We start from the raw sequence: 18,238 nt of genomic DNA, 5'->3' as shown, positions 1-18,238 counted from the left end.
AGTGTCGTGGTCCCAGGAATCACTACACATCCATGAAGCTTCCCTCTCATCCCACTCATCCCACTTGCAGCATCACCACTCATCCTCAAGATTCCAATTTTTTCCCTGCAACAAAAATAGAGATGGACAGCATCACAAAGGCCAAACCCAGCCTCCATTTTCCCTAGCTGCACTCCATGAAGTCGGTCCTTTGAAATTGATAGAATTTCTTGGGGGACATCGTTAACGAGGTACATATTCTCCCGACCACGGTTTCCATAAACAATAGACTCATTACCCAGGTCACAACTCCAAAAATTTAGAATAACTGTGAAATATTTTTCAGCCCACTCTTGTACAAATCTCCACCAAGTACACCGTTCCTTCTTCTTCTGCCTCTTTTTGCATCCATTGGAAACCATAGCTTTGTGTTGTGCTTCTGCCTGCAACTCTAGAGTTGTAGCTAATATGGGGCCAAGTTAATCCATTAAGACCCAGCCCATGTTCGCCAAGTCTGAACCCATTATCTCCAGTTTCTTTCTCCCACAATTCTATCGCAGCAGCGAGTGGAATGAGGCAATGGACCCTCTTTTCAGTCCACTTTTCAACCCTAGATTTAAAAAAATAAATTGCTCGTGGATCGATTCCTGCATCCCACAAAATTTCCCAACGCATAACGCACCGCTCTACCACCTTCCTATCGGAAATGTTCCTTTCAATCTGTTGGGTGATGTTAGAGAAAATATAGCTGAAATACTGAAAGCAACCAAGTTTGGGTGATGCGGACAGAAAAAAGACTATTTCCAACTCGTTTGCTTTCGAAGACTCCCTCATCAGACACGGCTTCACTACTGGGAAAAACCCATCACCCGTGTTTGACCATATTTGCACTTCCAGTTTCAGTACGGCCCCTTCGTGCTGCTGGAAACACCCACGCCCAGCAATTACCTCACCGACATCACGACAAAAGTCTCCAGGTCCAGTATGCGTAATTGGGCTGGAAATTATTTCTGGCCTTGCAATTTTTATATTTGAGCCCACTATGAAAATAGCCATAAAACAGCCAATGTATTATTATCCAGTAAGATCTCCATCTGCACTGCCCAAATCTCAAACCCATCCAGGCTCTGGCCTTTCGCTGTATTCTTCTCCGAAGAAACAACGAGCTTACCCAGATTAACTGCTTTACGCCCACTGTATCGATTGATCAAATCCTTGGCTAATCCTCCCAAGTTAATATCTCGAACCTTCGTTTTAATCTGCTGGAACCCAAATCGTGTCGGGCACCTCCTACAATGGGTCACGATTTTCATGGGATCGATTGGGTAACTGATGATTGTCTCAAGGTATGATTCAGCCGTGAATGCCCGTTCCAATGTCATCCCGTTGATCTCAACCAGACTTTCTTCTTTGGTAGCATGCTTTTTCTCTTCAAGCCCATGGCAAGGGACCCATCGGTTTTTCTCTCCTTCAGTATCGCCTTTGAGATCTTTTCCGATGATCATTTGATTAGGGCCCATGATGTCACGAATTTTAAACTGCTCCTTCGTCTCTTCCATTTCGATTGCCAGATCTGTGGGCTTCTCTACCAAATTTTTCTTTCCATCGTCACCTTCATTTTGTGTTTTTTGAGAGTCTCGTCCTTGACTTGTAGATAGAGCTCCAACTACCGCAGGGATGAGTTGCTCCACATATGGCTTCAATCCCAGCAGAGATCTGAGAGATTGGTTAAGTGTTTCCATCTTTTCTGCTATGTCTTTCGTAGTTTCTGCCATAACTTTCATTTTCTCGTTCATATCTATCAAGGCCTTCTCAATGACTTCCAATCGTTCCTCTTCTCCGGTCGTTAGATCTTCATCTTCCTCCCTCCGATCCGGCAGGTCGGACCAATTGTTATGATCCTCAATCCTCATATTTCAAATAAGAAAGCAAAAGAACGAAATGCATACAAATGTGAATAAGAAAACCCAGAGCTAAGCCTCTGTTGCCCTCTAGCTATGCTAGTAACTTCTCCAATGGAAAATATGCTGAATGAATCCTAAACTATCACGCCCCTTAGAATATATTTGCATCCCTAAGTAACTATCCGGACCAACTATCTTAAGCCCATAATAATATAGGCCCATATTTGACTACTAAGCCTAATTCCCAGGTCGTAACATTCTGCTTATTTGTTTTGATCTTTTTCAGAAGCCTGAAAGAAATTTGCTTATTTCTGTCCACTCAGAAGGAGCAATAAAGGTGCGCAAATTGAATTTTGTAAGAGAATTTGAATAATGCCATAGGATCTGGTTTAACTGTTTATGCTCAATCAGGTTCTCAGCATAATTGATTCAAGCTACCATGTTTTGAATGATCTGAAGAATCTACATGTTCCTCTGTTGAAAGATAATAGAAAACAAACACAGGACGGTTCTTCTATTGTATACAAGGAAAAATTATCTGTGGACATCCCTTTCATTGGAATCTCTTTGATGAATTCTCATCCTGAGGTATCCTAATCATAGAAAATAGGGTATCGAATTTTCCTTCTTTTATAAGCATTTTCATTTGTGGTGATTTTTTTTGTTTTGTAGGAAATATTGTTTGCATGTGCTAAGAACACGACAGTTAGCTTTGTACAGAGTTTGGATCAACAACAGTGTTCCTTGCAAATTGCGTCATTGCAAATTGATAACCAGTTACATTCCACACCATACCCTGTCATCCTGTCTTTTAACCAAGGCAACAGGAGTAATATTGTTAACCATTTGAAGTCTAAAGACAATATCACAAATCTCATTGGTGGAAAAATAGCCCAAACTGTGTCTACAAATGAACCAGTGCTCTTGTTAACTGTTGCCAAGTGGAGAAACAGTGATGCAACGTTGATTTCATTTGAATCTATAAATCTCAGGTAACATAGAGAAAGCCTAAAATTCATTTTGCCAGGGCATTTCTTGATGAATTACCCCATTCTTGCAGGATATCCAATTTTTATCTTCAGATTGAACTAGAAATCGGATTGAGATTGTTTGAATTTTTCAAGACTGTCTCTTCAAGGTTGCAAAGCAGAGTTTTCCAACCCGTGGATTCCTTTCTACATCCACTTATTCCTGACTCGGGCTTAACTGGGGATGCATCTGGAAGTACTCAGTTTTCTTTAAGATTGCATGAGAAACAGCCCACTTTAACTAGCTCTAGTCTGCTTAACAAAAAACACACAAGCTGTTTGCTACCTCACATGGTCCCGATTGGAGCTCCTTGGCAGAAAATTCACCTTTCTGACCAAAAGCAGAAGAAAATATATGTAGAACACTTTGATATGGCACCAATTAAATTGACGTTGAGGTTAGCAACTAGCCGGGTCTTGAAATTTCTTGTGAATCTCATAATAATTTTCCTCACATGAACCATTTGCTTCTTGTTGCAGTTTTTCCAGCAGTCCACAGATGCTTAGGAATGGTGTTCTTATCTCTGGAGACTCTTTTATTCATGTACGTATGGAGTCTCCAGGAAAACTAAGTATAGTCTTTCCATGATGTGGATTATTGAACTTGTTGCCCTAAGTTTTATCTCAACGGGGTGGGCGAAGGGGAAAGAAGATATTGTTGGTTCAGGAACAATGGGAGAGGGCTCATAGCTCCCCACTATCTTTCCCCAGTCTCAGAAATGCAGAATTCCATTTTTTCGTAAAAAAAAAAAAAAAAAAAAAAAAAAAAAATCGATAGTCCATGATACATTCCAGTGCAATGAGAAATCGGACATAAGAATACTCGTATTTGTATGAAACTTCTTCGAGTAGCCAAAAATGTGAAATCCTTTATTTTCTTCCTTTTGTCGGTTCTTCGAGGATTTGCTTACTCTTGTATCCTTAATTGATGTAGAGAGGACTCATGGCTCTTGCTGATGTGGAGGGCGCCAAAATTAATTTCAAACAGTTGATCCTTTCCCACCAGATAGCTAGCTGGGAATCCATTCAAGAAATCCTTGTTAGCCACTACACCCGGCAATTTCTACATGAGATGTATAAGGTAACCTTACCGTAGATTTTTCTCACTTTATTATGTAGTTCAAATCCAAGATTGAGGCAAGATTGTGAAATTCTCATGGATCATGAACTGGTGATATGCAAGATTATGAAATTCATGAAAAGACTGAATGTTTAATCTATTTATCTTTCTTTATTCTTCTCAGCAGCACAGCTACCTAACTCTCTAAATTTCTTTTTATGTATCATCCAGAATTTAAGATGTAGGTTTGATGGTTCTAGTATTACCAGCTGTTACAGCTGCTCCATATCGCATCTTTGCTTGCAATGTTTATTTTACTTTTAGTCTTTGAAAAAATTGTGCTTTCTATGTTACAAACTCTCAAGTTCTCTTTATTTTTGTTTATGGTGATTTTCATGTTGAAATATGCAATTTCCAGAAAAAATTTGTCTTTGCGATCGTTTCTATCAGAACGACCAAATTATGAACCATTTGTAGGTATGATGGCAACCTAACTGATTGGTATATTACTATATTGTCACATTCTAATTTTTTTTTTCCGTGTTGTTGCCATGCTTTACTCCTAATTGTGATAAAAGTTTATGTTATTTCATCTTACAAAGTGCACGTGTCTTTACAAATGTTTACTGCGCTTATCTCAACTAACCTGCAACTTGTGGTAAGGTGGAGTTTCAATATTCAGAACTTGGCATATATTTAATATTATGGTGTCACTGTTGCATTGTACAAATCTTGCGCACCATGGCTTTTCTCACGTGTGGATTATTATGCTTGTTTAGCTTAAACATAATGTTCAGTCTTGGGCTCCTGTCATGGCTTGTATACTGCTCTTTGATGCATGAGCCACAGCTCAATGACCACCAACTAACCCTCTTTTTTTCGTTGTGCGATTCAGGGTTTATAGGCCCTCAATGCAGTTCTAGAAAGTTAAATTTATAATTTCATTTGGAAAATAACTACGCAGGTGTTTGGTTCTGCTGGTGTTATAGGAAATCCTATAGGATTTGCACGGAGTTTAGGTCTTGGCATAAGAGATTTCTTCTCGTTTCCTATCTGGAGTGTTTTCCAGGTATACTGCCCTTACTTAATTCCCTTTGATTTTTCAGAAAAAAATTATTTAAATATTTTTATTTTCCAGAGCCCTGCTGGGCTTATTACCGGTATGGCCCAAGGTACTACAAGTCTTGTCAGCAACACTGTCTATGCCATAAGTGATGCTACCACTCAGTTCAGCAAAGCTGCTCATAAGGTAATTGGTTTTCTATCAACATTATTACAAACCTCGGCCATCTTAGCTTGAACTCATAACTTCCAGGGCATTGTTGCATTTACTTTTGACGACCAACCTGTGACAATGATGGAAAAGCAGCTGAAGGGAGTGTCTTCACAAAATCAAGGAGTGATAAATGAATTCCTTCAGGTATTTGTTATTTTCGGATGACCTTCCTATATGATATATCAATGTCTATATGAGTACCTATACTTCTGTGGGTGGCCGCCTGTTTGATTTCTATTTTTATGGTTTAGTGGAAATCTCGTCTTTTACTTTTTTCGGTTTGCAGGGACTCACGGGTGTTCTTCAGTCTCCTATAGAAGGTGCTGAAAAACATGGTCTACCAGGAGTGCTTTCAGGTATAGCTGTGGGTGTTACAGGACTTGTGGCAAGGCCAGCGGCGAGTATCCTTGAGGTCACTGGAAAAGCTGCTCAGAGCATCAGAAATCGTAGTAGAATCCACCAGATGGGATATCAAGGTGTCAGACTCCGTTTACCAAGGCCTTTAAGTCGAGAACTTCCCTTAAAACCATACTCTTGGGAAGATGCTGTTGGAACACATGTACTACTCTCGCAAAGGGAAGACAAGACATTAGTCATGTGCAAAGCACTCAAACAATGTGGCAAGTATGTATTGATCACTGGAAAGCGTATCTTAGTATTCAGCTGCTCCAGTTTAGTAGACTTGGGTAAACCCGAATTTGAAGGGGTTCCCGCCGATCCAGATTGGGTCATGCAGTCAGAAATCAGATTGGATAGCGTAATTCTGGCTGATAATGACAGAGAGGTGGTACACATTGTTGGAAGTGATTCGGATGCTTCATTCAGACAGAACCAAAACCAGCAGCAGAAAAGGGGAAATGGAAGAGCAAAGGGAAAATTGTGGAACAATTTTAATACACCGCTCCCTCTTTTCCAAACAAACTTGGAGTTTATAAGCCCAGAAGACGCCGATGAGTTCTTGAAAGTGCTCATGTCTATAATCGAACGAGGAAAAGAACGGGGATGGAGTTCTGTACATATTTTGCATCAGAGCAACATTAAGTAGGTTTAGGAAATTGGAAACCTAAGGAAGAGAAAAACCAAAATATTCGGCATTATGCTTTATAGTCTGATTTGGTGACACTGCTTCGTTTCCTCTAGCACTTCATACATACTTGTAAATAAGGTTTTTGCCTTGTAATAAATACATACTTTTATCACTTTAGCGATGACAAATATAGGGTACATGCTTCAATTTATATTGCACATTAATTATTTCATGTAGTAAAATTATAATAATATGATTTTTTTTTTGACAGGAGAAATCTTGTAATATTATTAAGTACAAGAGTCTAAGTTCATTACAAGAGTTATCAACCAATAAGGAAGATTTCCGAACTCTCAAACAAAAGGAGATGGGAAAGAAATAACAAATTTTGTCAGAGAATGAGCAACCACATTCTTCGAACAACTAACATGAAATAATGAAATATTGTTACTATTGTTGAGCAAATATTTGATTTCAGCAGCAATTCCTCCAGTATAACTGAAATGCTCATCTGGGTTGGTGATTGCTTGCACCGTCAAAAGAGAATCAGTCTTGATTTGTTGAAAAATCAATCCTCGCTCCTGCACTGTCCGAACACCTTCTCTAATTGCCACCAATTCTGCAAACACTACAGACGGAGGCTTTGCAAAGAAAAATTTGTCCCAATGAGTTGCGTAAAGCCCCTCCCACGGTAAAATGATTCGAATTATCATTTTATGCCGCATCTACTTCCAAAAACAAACTATTCTCAGCTGGTGCCGATGTGGTTTGAGGCACACTTTTTGGAGCTGGTTCAACTTGTAGAGATCTTCTGGCATCCTGAAAATCACGCAGCATCTTTGCACTCCAATCAACATTAATTACCGTAAATTGCTTTTCTGAATTATGAATTAATCTTTGCCTCTCATTCCAAGTGGCCATTTTGAGAATGGGGTAAAAGCTTGTTCCTTTCCAACATGATTTCACAACAGGACACCAAATCAACGCATGACTCGTTGAGTCTAAAGAGTACGAACATAAAAAACAGTGTCCACCAACCGGAACATGGTGTGCCAATAAATTCGCTTGTGTTGGTATTATGTTGTCTAATGCTCGCCACCAAAAGATCCTTACTTTAAGGGGAATCGAAAGAGATCAAATAAACTTCCACCATTGTTTTGAGTTGAGATTAGAGCATTGAGTTGGTGGATCATACAACCCGATTTCCAATTTATACCCATCTCGGACCGAGTATTTTCCTTTAGGATCCAAGAACCAAAATCTAGAATCCCCTGCTTGTGAATGAATTATAGGAGTTGCCAAAATATCTTGCACTATATAGTAAGGGAAGAGGGAGCGTACCACTGTTTCATTCCATGCACCATCAGTTAGGCATGCTTAACGGCTGGTTCGGCCCGGAACCGAACCGGACCCGACCCAATAAACCCGGAACCGGACCCGGTACGGAAGAACCGGGCCCGGAACCGAGCCCAATCCATTTACTAATGGATTGAACTGGTAGAGGGTTTTCAGAACCGGTTCATCCGGTTCCGGTTCCGGTTCCTGAACCGAATCCGGATAAATTCGGATCCGGAACCGGTAATAAAAAAATAAAAAAATAAAGAAAATTTGGCCAATGGATACAATGTATCCGTTGGCAATTGTGTACCATGCAGTAGCCGTTCAACAGCTACTTCATGGTTTAATTGCAAATTGGCCCCCAAATTAGGGGGCCAATTTTTAAAAAATAAATTATAATTTATACCCAAAAAATTTCTATAAATACTAGATAGTTTTCATTATTTTGACACAACAATTTTCTCACAATTATCTACTTTACTTTCTCTATAATTATATCTCAAATATATATTTATTTAAATTCTACTTTCTCTACATTCAATGGCATCATCTTCAAACTGTGGTGGTGGTCGTGGTGGTGAACGTGTCTTCGATCTTGCTCAAGATTTTCCCTATATACCCGACTTTGATGAAGTCGAACCTGGGATCGAGGAGGAAGAAGCAATGCAAATCCCCAATTTAGATGCCGGGATACCATCTTCCGCTCGGGAAAGCAACACGATTTCAACGAGTACAACGGCAAGCCGAGCAAAACGAAGTAAAGTTTGGGATCACTTTGATATCGAACAACAAGGTACGAACAACTCTTTTTCCGTATGTAAAATTTGTAAAACCAAATATTCTTACAAAACTGGTGGTGGTTCCGGTGGTACTGGTACTTTGAAAAAACATTTAGTCAAGGTACATAAACTTGACCCGGATACTCTACAACCATTCGGTAGAGAACCAACTCAACAACAAATTAATCCTTCAAGTGGTAGAGCTTTTACGATTACTAAAGATATTTCTCGAAAAGCCATTGTTAAATTTGTTACGAAATGTTGTCAACCTTTCCTACTAGTCGAACAAGAAGGTTTTGTTGAATTTACTAGTACTATTCAACCGGGTTTTCATAATATTTCTAGGCATACACTTAAAAAATATTGTTTCGATATGTATAAGGAATATAAGGAAACACTAAAATCGCATCTTTCAAATATTTCGTGTAAAGTTAGTTTGACGACTGATATTTGGACTAATATTAAATTTGAATCTTATATTGTTGTTACATGTCATTGGATTGATGAAACTTGGTGTATGCAAAAAAGAATTTTATCACTCGATTATTTAGAATCGTCACACAATGCATACACTATAGCTAGATATGTTTGTAATGTTGCTAAGACTTATGGAATACAAAATAAAATAATGTCTATTACATTAGATAATGCGAGTGTCAATACTCTTGCAATTAGATACATAAAGGATTCATTAAAACCGATTTTAGATGAAAAGTTGCTTCATGTTAGATGTGCTTGTCATGTTATCAACTTATGTGTTAAATGTGCATTGGATGATCGCTTGTGTACTGTAATAGAAAAATTCAAAACATGTGGAAAATTATTACGTGAAAGAAGATATGAACGTGATTGGAAAAAACTAGTAGAATCAAATGGGATTAGATTTAAAAAATTTCCTGCCACAGTTGACACTCGATGGAATTCTTTATATCATTTGCTTCAAACTTTATTACGTTTTAAAGATTTAGTTACTCCATACTATAATAATATTGCTGCAAATACTTTAGTCTTGACTGACGATGATTGGAATATTTTGAGTCATGTTGTTTCTTTGTTAAAAATTTTTAAAGAAGCAACCGAAAAATTTTCTGACATTCACTGCCCCACTTCTCCCATGTTTTTGCCTTTGATTTTCAATATGATATTTAAATTTATGGAACATCGTGGTGATTCATTTATTCATGATTTTATTTCTAACATGGAAGATAATTTTTTGAAATATTGGGAGAATATCCCAATTTCGCATGGTTTAGCAACACTACTTGATCCTAGTCAAAGCCAAGGTGGGTTAGACATATTTTTTGAATATTACGCTAAATTTCTTGGGAAGAATGTTGACGATCAAAAGAAGCCAATAACACATTTTGTCCAAGAATTTTTTGATTTGTGTGCAAGGGAACAGGTTGAACCGAGTGCACAGTCAGATGAGAGACCGATGGAGATAGGCAAAACTGGAGTAATAAACTTCTTTCAAAGTTTGAAAAGACAAAAGTTGAAGGAAAAAGCTACAACAACTAATTACAATGAGATCCAAATTTATCTGAGCCAATATATTGAGACAACTGAGAGTTTTGATGTTCTAAATTGGTGAAAAGTAAATTCTCAGCTTTATCCAGTGTTAGCGGCAATTGCACGAGACGTCCTAGCCGTTCAAAGTTCTAGTGTTGCTTCCGAATCGGCATTTTCAATATGTGGAAGAATCATTGGTGATCAAAGAACTAATTTAAAGCCAGAAACACTTAGTATGTTGACATGCCTCCAAGACTGGTTTGGAGCCGAAAAAAAGAATAGGACCGCTGGAGCATTCGACGAATTTCAAAGTTCAAGCTCCGACGAAGAACCGGAGTATTCGAAGTATATTTTAGTTAATCGTGATGAATTTTAGATTTCAGTTGTAAAATTAAACGTTTCAAGTTATGTAAGGACCTCGGTTATAATCATCTAATCAAGAATAAATCATTCAAACATCGATACAACCAAGAATCAAAAATGTAATCAACAAAATTGTTTTTATATATAATGGGCACGGACCCCATGCACCCTCCGTGCATTGGGTCCGTGCCCTTCAAATTTTTTTTAAAAAAATCTGCTCAAACCCGAGGGCACACGGACCTAGCACGGAGGTCAGTCCAGGGTCCGTGCGCTGCTTTACTCGAACTTCAGAACCGGTTGGAACCGGACTGGAACCGGTCCGGTTGACGTCGAACCGGACATAGGTTCGAATTGGTTCCAAGGTAAGTAACCTTGGAACCGGAATCGGTCCAGAACCGGTTCTTACCATTATGGACCCGGAACCGGTCCGGTAGAACCCTTAAGCATGCCTACCATCAGTTATGAGAGAATTTACTTTATGAAAGCTATCTCCAAACTCCAGTGTTGTTGCTCGGATAAGGCAGTTTGTTAAGGCCTGGAACCCACTAGTCTTGAAATATAAATATCTCATCCCCATTACTAACTTGCCATCTGAGTTCCTTGTTGAGTAGATCTCTGCTCCACAGAAACGATCTCCAGATATAGGAATGATTGCTTCCCAATAATGCCTTCATAATATCTTAATGTTTAAAATATCTAGCTTTGAGAACTCGAGCGACAAGAGACTCCGATTTTATGATTAGTCTCCAAAGTTGTTTTGCTAGTAAGGCCTTATTAAAAGCTGTCATACACCGAAATCCCATACCCCCCCCCTTCCCCCCCCCCCCCCCCCCGAAACATTTTGGTTTACATAGTGACCTCCATTTTTTCCAATGCATCTTTTGTCTACCTTTTTCCACCCCCCACCAGAAGTTAGAACATTCTCTTTCAATTGTCTCATTGATAGCATTCGGAATGTGAAAGCACGACATGGCATAAGTAGGTATCGATTGTAGCATAACTTGATTAAAGTCTCTTTACCCCCAGCAGAATATGTTTTGTTACTCCAGCTCTGCATTCTCTTTGACACTCGCTCCACTAAATAGCGAAATTGTAATCTTTTGCTTCGCATTGATAAGGTCGGAAGTCCCAAGTAAATATCATGTCCCTGTACAATGGGGATAGTCAGTATAGACTTGATTCTGTAAGCGACGTCCACTGATGTATTAGGACTGAAAGATAAGGCATAATTCTCAAAGTTAATAAGTTGGCCCGACGCTTTTTCATACAAAGACAAGCAGCGATGAACCCCATGAATCATTCTCCGTAGCACGAAAGAATATCAAACTATCATCTGCAAAAAAGAGGTGTGAGATCGCCGGGCTAGAAGAGACGCAATTCTGATCCCTGTAATCATTTTTCTTGCTTCAAATGAAAGAATAAGGTCAGATAATCCTTGAGCACATATAACAAAAAGATAAGGGGAGAGAGGATCTCCCTGTCTCAGACCTCTCTCTGGGATCACCGATCCTACCATCTCACCATTAAGATTAAAAGAGTACTTAACTGAGCGCGCACATCTCATCACCTTCTCAACCCAGATCCGAGAAAATCCCATTTTCAACATAGCGCTCTCAAGAAATCTTCATTCCACCCTATCATAAGCCTTGCTCATATCAAGCTTTAACGCCACATAAACTTTTTTGCCTCTTTTTTTGCTTCTAATCCAGTGTAAGGTTTCAAAACCCAGAATAACATTATCTGTGATCAGCCTCTTTGGAACAAATGCACTTTGAAAATCATTCACTGCCAGTTTCAAAATAGGACGAAGCCTATTAGTCATAGCTCGAGCTACTATCTTGTAACATACATTGCAGAGACCGAGTAGGCAACGCTATGGCTCTGAGCGGCCTAAGAACAAGAATCAGTCAAATCATGACTAGAGAGTGGAGAGTGCCATCAATCGTTACAGGTCAAAAATTATTTGAATTAACTTTATAAATAGCTGAAAAATAGGTAAACTGACCAAATTAAAATTTTGATATCATGCACAAAGGTTTAGAGGGTATTCTTGGAAGCCTACAGAAATCTGATGGTGTTTTAGAAACTCCATGGTCAAGTGTTTTTTTCCCCCTAAAACACATTACCAGATTTCCGAAGACGTCCATGAATACCATACACATCTTTGCTGGACCAAACTATACACGTAGTTTATCATATACATGCATGTCACTCGTGGATTTCACTTTTCAGATTACTTTTAGCCCCACATAAAGAACGATTCGCATCGGATTAAATTTGAGTTGGGTTTTATTTTTCATTTTTTTTGTTCATCGTTTTTCTAATTTAGATTTTTTTTAAAAAAAAATGGAACTGTAAGATATCAATGATTCATGGGACAAGATGTTTGAATTATGGTCCGCGCGAAGAACTCGCACTCCAGGAGGGAAACAACAAATTCACCCGAGCAAATGAGATTTGAATACATGAAAAAAGAGGCAGATAATGATGGGGTACATGAGCGGAAGTTAATCACCTCTACTTCTGATCTCAAAGTCAAAACCAATAGAGCATAATATGCCAGTTCAACACAAAGATAAAAACCTATAATGATCAGTTAAGCAGCAGTAAAAGCCATAAAAGATCTTTTACTTTCTAAGAATACATGACTCCCATCTTCTTTGCGAAGTCGTCGTCGTCATCGTCCAGGTATTCCCCATCAGCATCTCCATTCTCACCATCGTACAAGTCAAAGCTATCCCCACCCACTTGCTCATAATCAGATTCCCCATCTTGATCCACAGCATTGATATCATCTTCAGCTTCTATCCTGCTCGAAACAGGTGGCTGGGTGGAAGAGTTGCCTTCTGTTTTGTCAACTAATGCAGGCTTGTAAGCATCCGTGTTACTCTCAATGGGAGATTTTGTCTTATTGTCGGACGAAATAAAATCTGAAGGAGTCGATTGGATCTCGGCCATGCCATTTCCTTCTTTTTCATTATTTTCTTCAGCGATACCATCAGAGTTGAATGACTTCTTTATACTCGATGTTCCAATTGTTTCACACCTCTTCCGCTTTAAAATCTCTTCTAGGGGCATAGGCCCGTCAAATGAAAGATCGTTGCCAATTTGTTGAATGCTAGCTTGTTGATTTCCATCTAGCATCAGATGTTTTCTTTTACCAAGTGATTGCTGACTGACCACATGCTGTCCACTAGGTTGAGCATTTTTCTGGTTCTTCAACTCTGCGAGACTTTTTGGACCAGTAAAATCAGCAGCATCATCAGCAATCATGTCTCTTCTGAAGTGCGGACCACGGTGGTTCCTCCCACCATTATGGAAATCTTCGTCCACCCTCCCCTTTATTCTGTCTTGGACCCTTCCCTGGTGAGAAGAGAAATTTGTCCTTGCCGGAGATGACCTGCCGCGATCAGGACCCAATAGAATTGCATCCCTGTCGCTTGGAGGAGATGATCTACCAGGAAGCCTAATTCTTCCTCTAAGGTGACTGCTGAGAACGGAATTCTCATGCGAGGGAACATACTGCTCGTCTCTATTGGAACCTGGATATCTTCGCTCTCCCACATGCCTCTCACGGGCATGTTCATGGCTAATGACAGACCTCAAACCATTTGCCTTCTTACGCTTATTTAAACGATGCCTTAAATCTAAATCTTCAACCTGGTTAATGCTATCAGCTCTAGCATGTGGCTTCCTATCGAAATAAGAGCCCCCTAACACCCTCTCAGATGAAGCTCTCCGCTGCTCCAATGCATGTCGACCCTTACGGAGCTCATTTAAGTCATACCCGTGAGGATCCTTAAATCTTTCACCATCAATATCAACAATCATATTGAAATCAGTGGCACGATCAATGTCATATTCATCCCCCGCTTCATGTTCCCCTGGCATTCCATAATGATCTTCACCAGGATAATACTCGGAATCTCTTCGCTCATCATCTACAAGGACATCAAATCCAGGAGAGGGCTCCCTTGAAACCTCTTCTACATCCTTATTGTTCATGGCCCCAAGTTCACCTGATAAGTGAGGACGCTCTGACCAACTGAATGGGTTTCCATTGGTGACAGAATACCCCGGTAAATTGTTGACTCCTGACGTGTGGGATATTCTCCTATTCATTGAAAACTCGTTCCTAGGAGGAGCAGTTTCTGTTTCAACAGCTGGTTTTTCCTTTTCGGAAAGTTTGACGGGATTAACTTTATCCGTGTATGGGGCCTTTTTCTCGTGCTCAAACTTTTCATGACCACCTAAAGCCTTCTTAAAAGTTGTGGGCTCAGCAGCAGTGGCTATTCCTGGCACCACTGAGGCTTTGTTATTCGCTGAATTTGGTGTGTGGAGAAAGGGACACCAATCACCTTTTAAACAATGCCCTTTCTGGAAAAACACGCAGGGAACTGTTGGTTTGTTTGAGGCATTAGGAATGTGTGACGTTGATGCTGTCACATTCTGTGATTGAGTTGCGGATTGGCCAGCAGGCGTTGGTGTTTGTGTTGACAGCAATCCATCAAGAGGCTGAAGAAACAAACAAAAGATTATTGACTAAAATATGATGCATGGGCGGGATGCCAATATTTTATACTATTAAATAATAAAATAGCGCATTGTGACCAGCATCATTAAAACTAAAATTTGACCAAGCTAATTAAACATGCAGGTCAACATGCTATCTGCATAAAGACAAATATGGACTGACCGGATGCCGGAATCCACACTTTGGATTTAAGCAATTACTATGCAACCAGAACCAACAGTCCCTTGGATTTACTCGTGCAATGTCACTATGTCGATATTCACATTCACTTCCCTGAAGACAGACAAAAAAAATTAGAAAATAAATATCATTGGCGATAGAAATGATGAAACAAGCATATAGCAACTGAAATTACTGCAATTGTTAACTAGCCATAATTGATTAATAGAGCATATGTTTGGACACAATGAATTGGAACCTTCAAATGTAATCTCTAAAAAACCAATTCAAATTCGAAAAGACACACACACCAGTCTCAAAAAGCTTGAGTTCCTTGATACCAATAGCAACACGAATAAATTCAAACATTTGGAAAGGAAACACACAAGTAATCACTAAATTCTCAGAACTTAAATAAAAAGATTCAAACATGGTAACAAAAACACATCGCACACATTCTATATGCACACTATCTCAATTGTTTGTCGTCTCAGCAGAAATAATTCTCATCAATGGCAGTAAAATTGAACAGATATCCCAGTTATACACCAATGTATAGAAAACATTGATTATGCATAAATTGCCCCACGAAATCAAAACACTAGCTTACATCACCATGTGTAGTAGCATCTAATACAAAGCACTCACAACAAATTTGAACATATGAACAAGGATTTTCGTTAGAAGAACTTGTGTGAGAGGTTCCAGCTCAAACAACATAATTAGAATACAAAACTAGAAAGGCCGCCAATGTAGGAAAAGAACCCAAAAGGGGAAGCAATATCTAGTGAAAATCAAACCTTGAGATACCCTACAAATCAAGACAAATAGCAGGAAAGAAATCCAAACCCTAAAGTTCAAAAATTAAAAAGGCAGGAAAAAATACCAAGACGTCTCTATGAGCACATCAAATTTCGCCACACCCTACCAGCAAAACTAATTGTAAAGGTAAATAATCAAACCCCAATTGTTAAATCTTCTAGCTTCAGGCATAATATTAATAATCCCCAAGGCTCAAATTATTTCCAATCCCACATAAAGATCCGATCCCCGCAGCTGCAAGATGCAAGCTAATCAAAAAACGAAAAAACGGACCTTCTTGCAAGTTAAAGGAGAAGCCAGAAAGTAAACGCAATCCGTGTTCCTCTTGACGACTTCTTCCTCAGCAAGTGAAGGGCCCGCCATCTTCCGAAGCTTCAAAAAATCGAAAAATAAACAGATATTGGTGCGGATCTAGGGTTTAAGAAGAATCTGAGAAGGGATGGGAGAAGAATACATACAGAGATTCAGAAGAGCTCGCCCACTCCCACTGTGTGTTTTTGTGTGTGTGTTATTGAATGATATAATAGGGATAGATGATAGAGCTTGCTATAGCCTATAACTCACTCTTCTTCCTTCTTTTTCATTTTCATTTTTTTTTAAATATTAATTTATCAATTGCATTTCAGACCCTGTACTACCAATAATGTTCAATTCACACCCCCCAAAACCCATATATGTATACACCTTTTTCCTGAATTGGGAGTGTGTATTTGTTATAATTCAATACTCGAAACTTTATCTTAACGAGTTATTATAAATTATCGGTTTTTAGAATTCATAATGTGATCGTTTTTACTATTTTATATATATAATTTTGATCCCGTATCTTAGGGTGTATCCCGTATCTTAGGGTGTAGGATTTTTGTAGATGACCATAGAAACCTAATAGTGTATTTTAGGTCAAGAGGTAAGTGTTTATGTGGTCATCCCCAGAAAATCCAGTACCTTATATACGATTATATATCACACGCAATCTAATGTGCAAGATTTTCGAGAAGTATCACTAAAACTCTTTTTAGTGATTTGATTTTTATTTTTTAGAATTTAGTGATCGCTCACGAAAACCTTACACATAACACATTAAGGTGTGTGAAATCAAAATATATATATATATATATATATATGAGAAGTTTTCAGTTTTTCAACAATTCCTGCCCAACTCGTCCTCGGCCACTAAAATCCGATATCGGGTTTTAGTTTTTTTTTTTAGATTTTTTGCATCACTAAAATACGTTACCGGATTTTAGTGGTCGGAGACGAGTTGTGCATCATTGGTTAGGCAGTTGAAAATTCATATATATATATATATATATATATATATATATACTCAAATTTATGGATGTTCGAAGTGGGCCTCTAACAATAAAAGACCACGGCCCCAACATTGTCACATGGGAAAAATGAAAATAGAAATAAGGCAGTGTCAAGTTGTTAATTATCATTTCAATAGCTATATTTTTGAATTACTAATAAGTATGTATATAAAATAGTTTTTCAATAATATTTTCTATGTGAAATGATTTTAGTGTAAAAAATTTTAATTAATAATTTTAAAGGTAATTTTTTATAAGATTTTTTTATAATCAACTAATTGTGTGAGTAAGATATTTTTGTAATTTTAAAAAAATATACGGTATTTCGTGACACGTGTTGAATTCTTTAGAAGAGTGTAACTTAGTAAATAAATAATATTACTCGATTTGAGAAGATCTTGATAATCGGTCAATCCGAACAGACAATTATCTTGATGATCAATCAATTTGGATAGTCAAATAACACTCGACTCAATCCAAAAAATTAATCGTGAATCGTTATCGACATTAAGAAATAATATTAAAGCTAGCAGGGAGATCGATAGAAAAGCCTCCAACTCTCAAATTAACTATCACCCGGACAATATTCCTAAAAAAAAACAAAGAGTATTTGAGTTTAGCACGAAAATTAGGAAAGTTTGATTGCGCATAAATTTTTGTGGGACGGGGGCAAATTTAGCAACACCATAATTCATGCCCAATTTTAACTTCTTTTGTTGGCTAAATAATTAAATTAGGTTATTTGTACGGAACAAAGAGTTATTTTGTGAATATACCTTAATAACTCAATAATCATTCTACATCACTATCCATTATGATACATTACTAATAGATTGACATACAATGGTAAATTTGGATTGTTTGAAAATCGGTTTTTGAAACTTATACAGTGATTTTGCAAATAGATTGGTGGGAGAAGTTCTTCCTTTTTTTTATGATCGTCAATTCTTTCATATTTCAGTTTACCGAAAGTAGAATTACTATATATGTAAATTTAGTTTGATATTATATTGACAGACCAAATCGATTGCAATATATGACCTAGGTATAAATAGTAGACTAGTAGTATAGGTTTAATATATGTATTTTTTTATCAAACATGTACATACATATATAATGTATGTATGTATGGATATGTAATATCGTA

At 38.1% G+C, this 18,238-nt stretch overlaps 2 protein-coding genes across 7 annotated transcripts in view; one reads left to right on the top strand and one right to left on the bottom strand.

Annotated features, from left to right (window-relative positions):
* The window catches only part of LOC140871362 (intermembrane lipid transfer protein VPS13), a 62,071-nt gene extending 55,623 nt beyond the window's left edge, over positions 1 to 6,448 (top strand). For 5 of the 6 annotated variants that reach the window (XM_073273839.1, XM_073273840.1, XM_073273838.1 and 2 more), the window contains 10 exons: positions 2,170 to 2,220; positions 2,295 to 2,471; positions 2,556 to 2,875; positions 2,944 to 3,309; positions 3,392 to 3,455; positions 3,846 to 3,992; positions 4,936 to 5,040; positions 5,110 to 5,220; positions 5,287 to 5,391; positions 5,534 to 6,448. In XM_073273839.1, the coding sequence (XP_073129940.1) occupies positions 2,170 to 2,220; positions 2,295 to 2,471; positions 2,556 to 2,875; positions 2,944 to 3,309; positions 3,392 to 3,455; positions 3,846 to 3,992; positions 4,936 to 5,040; positions 5,110 to 5,220; positions 5,287 to 5,391; positions 5,534 to 6,292 (2,205 nt within the window). In that variant the 3' untranslated portion in view covers positions 6,293 to 6,448. Of the gene's footprint in view, positions 1 to 2,169; positions 2,221 to 2,294; positions 2,472 to 2,555; positions 2,876 to 2,943; positions 3,310 to 3,391; positions 3,456 to 3,845; positions 3,993 to 4,935; positions 5,041 to 5,109; positions 5,221 to 5,286; positions 5,392 to 5,533 lie in introns of those variants that run through there. The other variant, XR_012147680.1, reaches the window with a different exon arrangement.
* Positions 6,449 to 12,644: 6,196 nt separating this feature from the next.
* On the bottom strand, positions 12,645 to 16,335 carry LOC140871520 (zinc finger CCCH domain-containing protein 17). Its single transcript, XM_073274055.1, has 4 exons — positions 16,237 to 16,335; positions 16,052 to 16,150; positions 14,960 to 15,070; positions 12,645 to 14,778 (listed from the first exon to the last, which is right to left on the bottom strand). Exons 2-4 carry the CDS (start codon positions 16,139 to 16,141, stop codon positions 12,898 to 12,900), a joined length of 2,082 nt encoding a protein of 693 aa, XP_073130156.1. The 5' UTR covers positions 16,142 to 16,150; positions 16,237 to 16,335; the 3' UTR covers positions 12,645 to 12,897.
* Positions 16,336 to 18,238: the final 1,903 nt, after the last annotated feature.

This window comes from Henckelia pumila, unplaced genomic scaffold (genome assembly GCF_033568475.1).
Source record: "Henckelia pumila isolate YLH828 unplaced genomic scaffold, ASM3356847v2 CTG_461:::fragment_3, whole genome shotgun sequence".
NCBI classification, from domain to species: domain Eukaryota; kingdom Viridiplantae; phylum Streptophyta; class Magnoliopsida; order Lamiales; family Gesneriaceae; genus Henckelia; species Henckelia pumila.
This window is presented reverse-complemented; position numbering and strand designations above follow the sequence as displayed.

Excerpts from the sequence above, each read along its gene's own strand:
- LOC140871520 (XM_073274055.1), bottom strand. The coding sequence starts at position 16,141 with ATGGCGGGCCCTTCACTTGCTGAGGAAGAAGTCGTCAAGAGGAACACG. Across the intron at positions 15,071-16,051 it reads CTCCTTTAACTTGCAAGAAG|GGAAGTGAATGTGAATATCG; the intron begins GTCCGTTTTTTC and ends GTCTGTCTTCAG. Across the intron at positions 14,779-14,959 it reads AGTGTGGATTCCGGCATCCG|CCTCTTGATGGATTGCTGTC; the intron begins GTCAGTCCATAT and ends TTGTTTCTTCAG.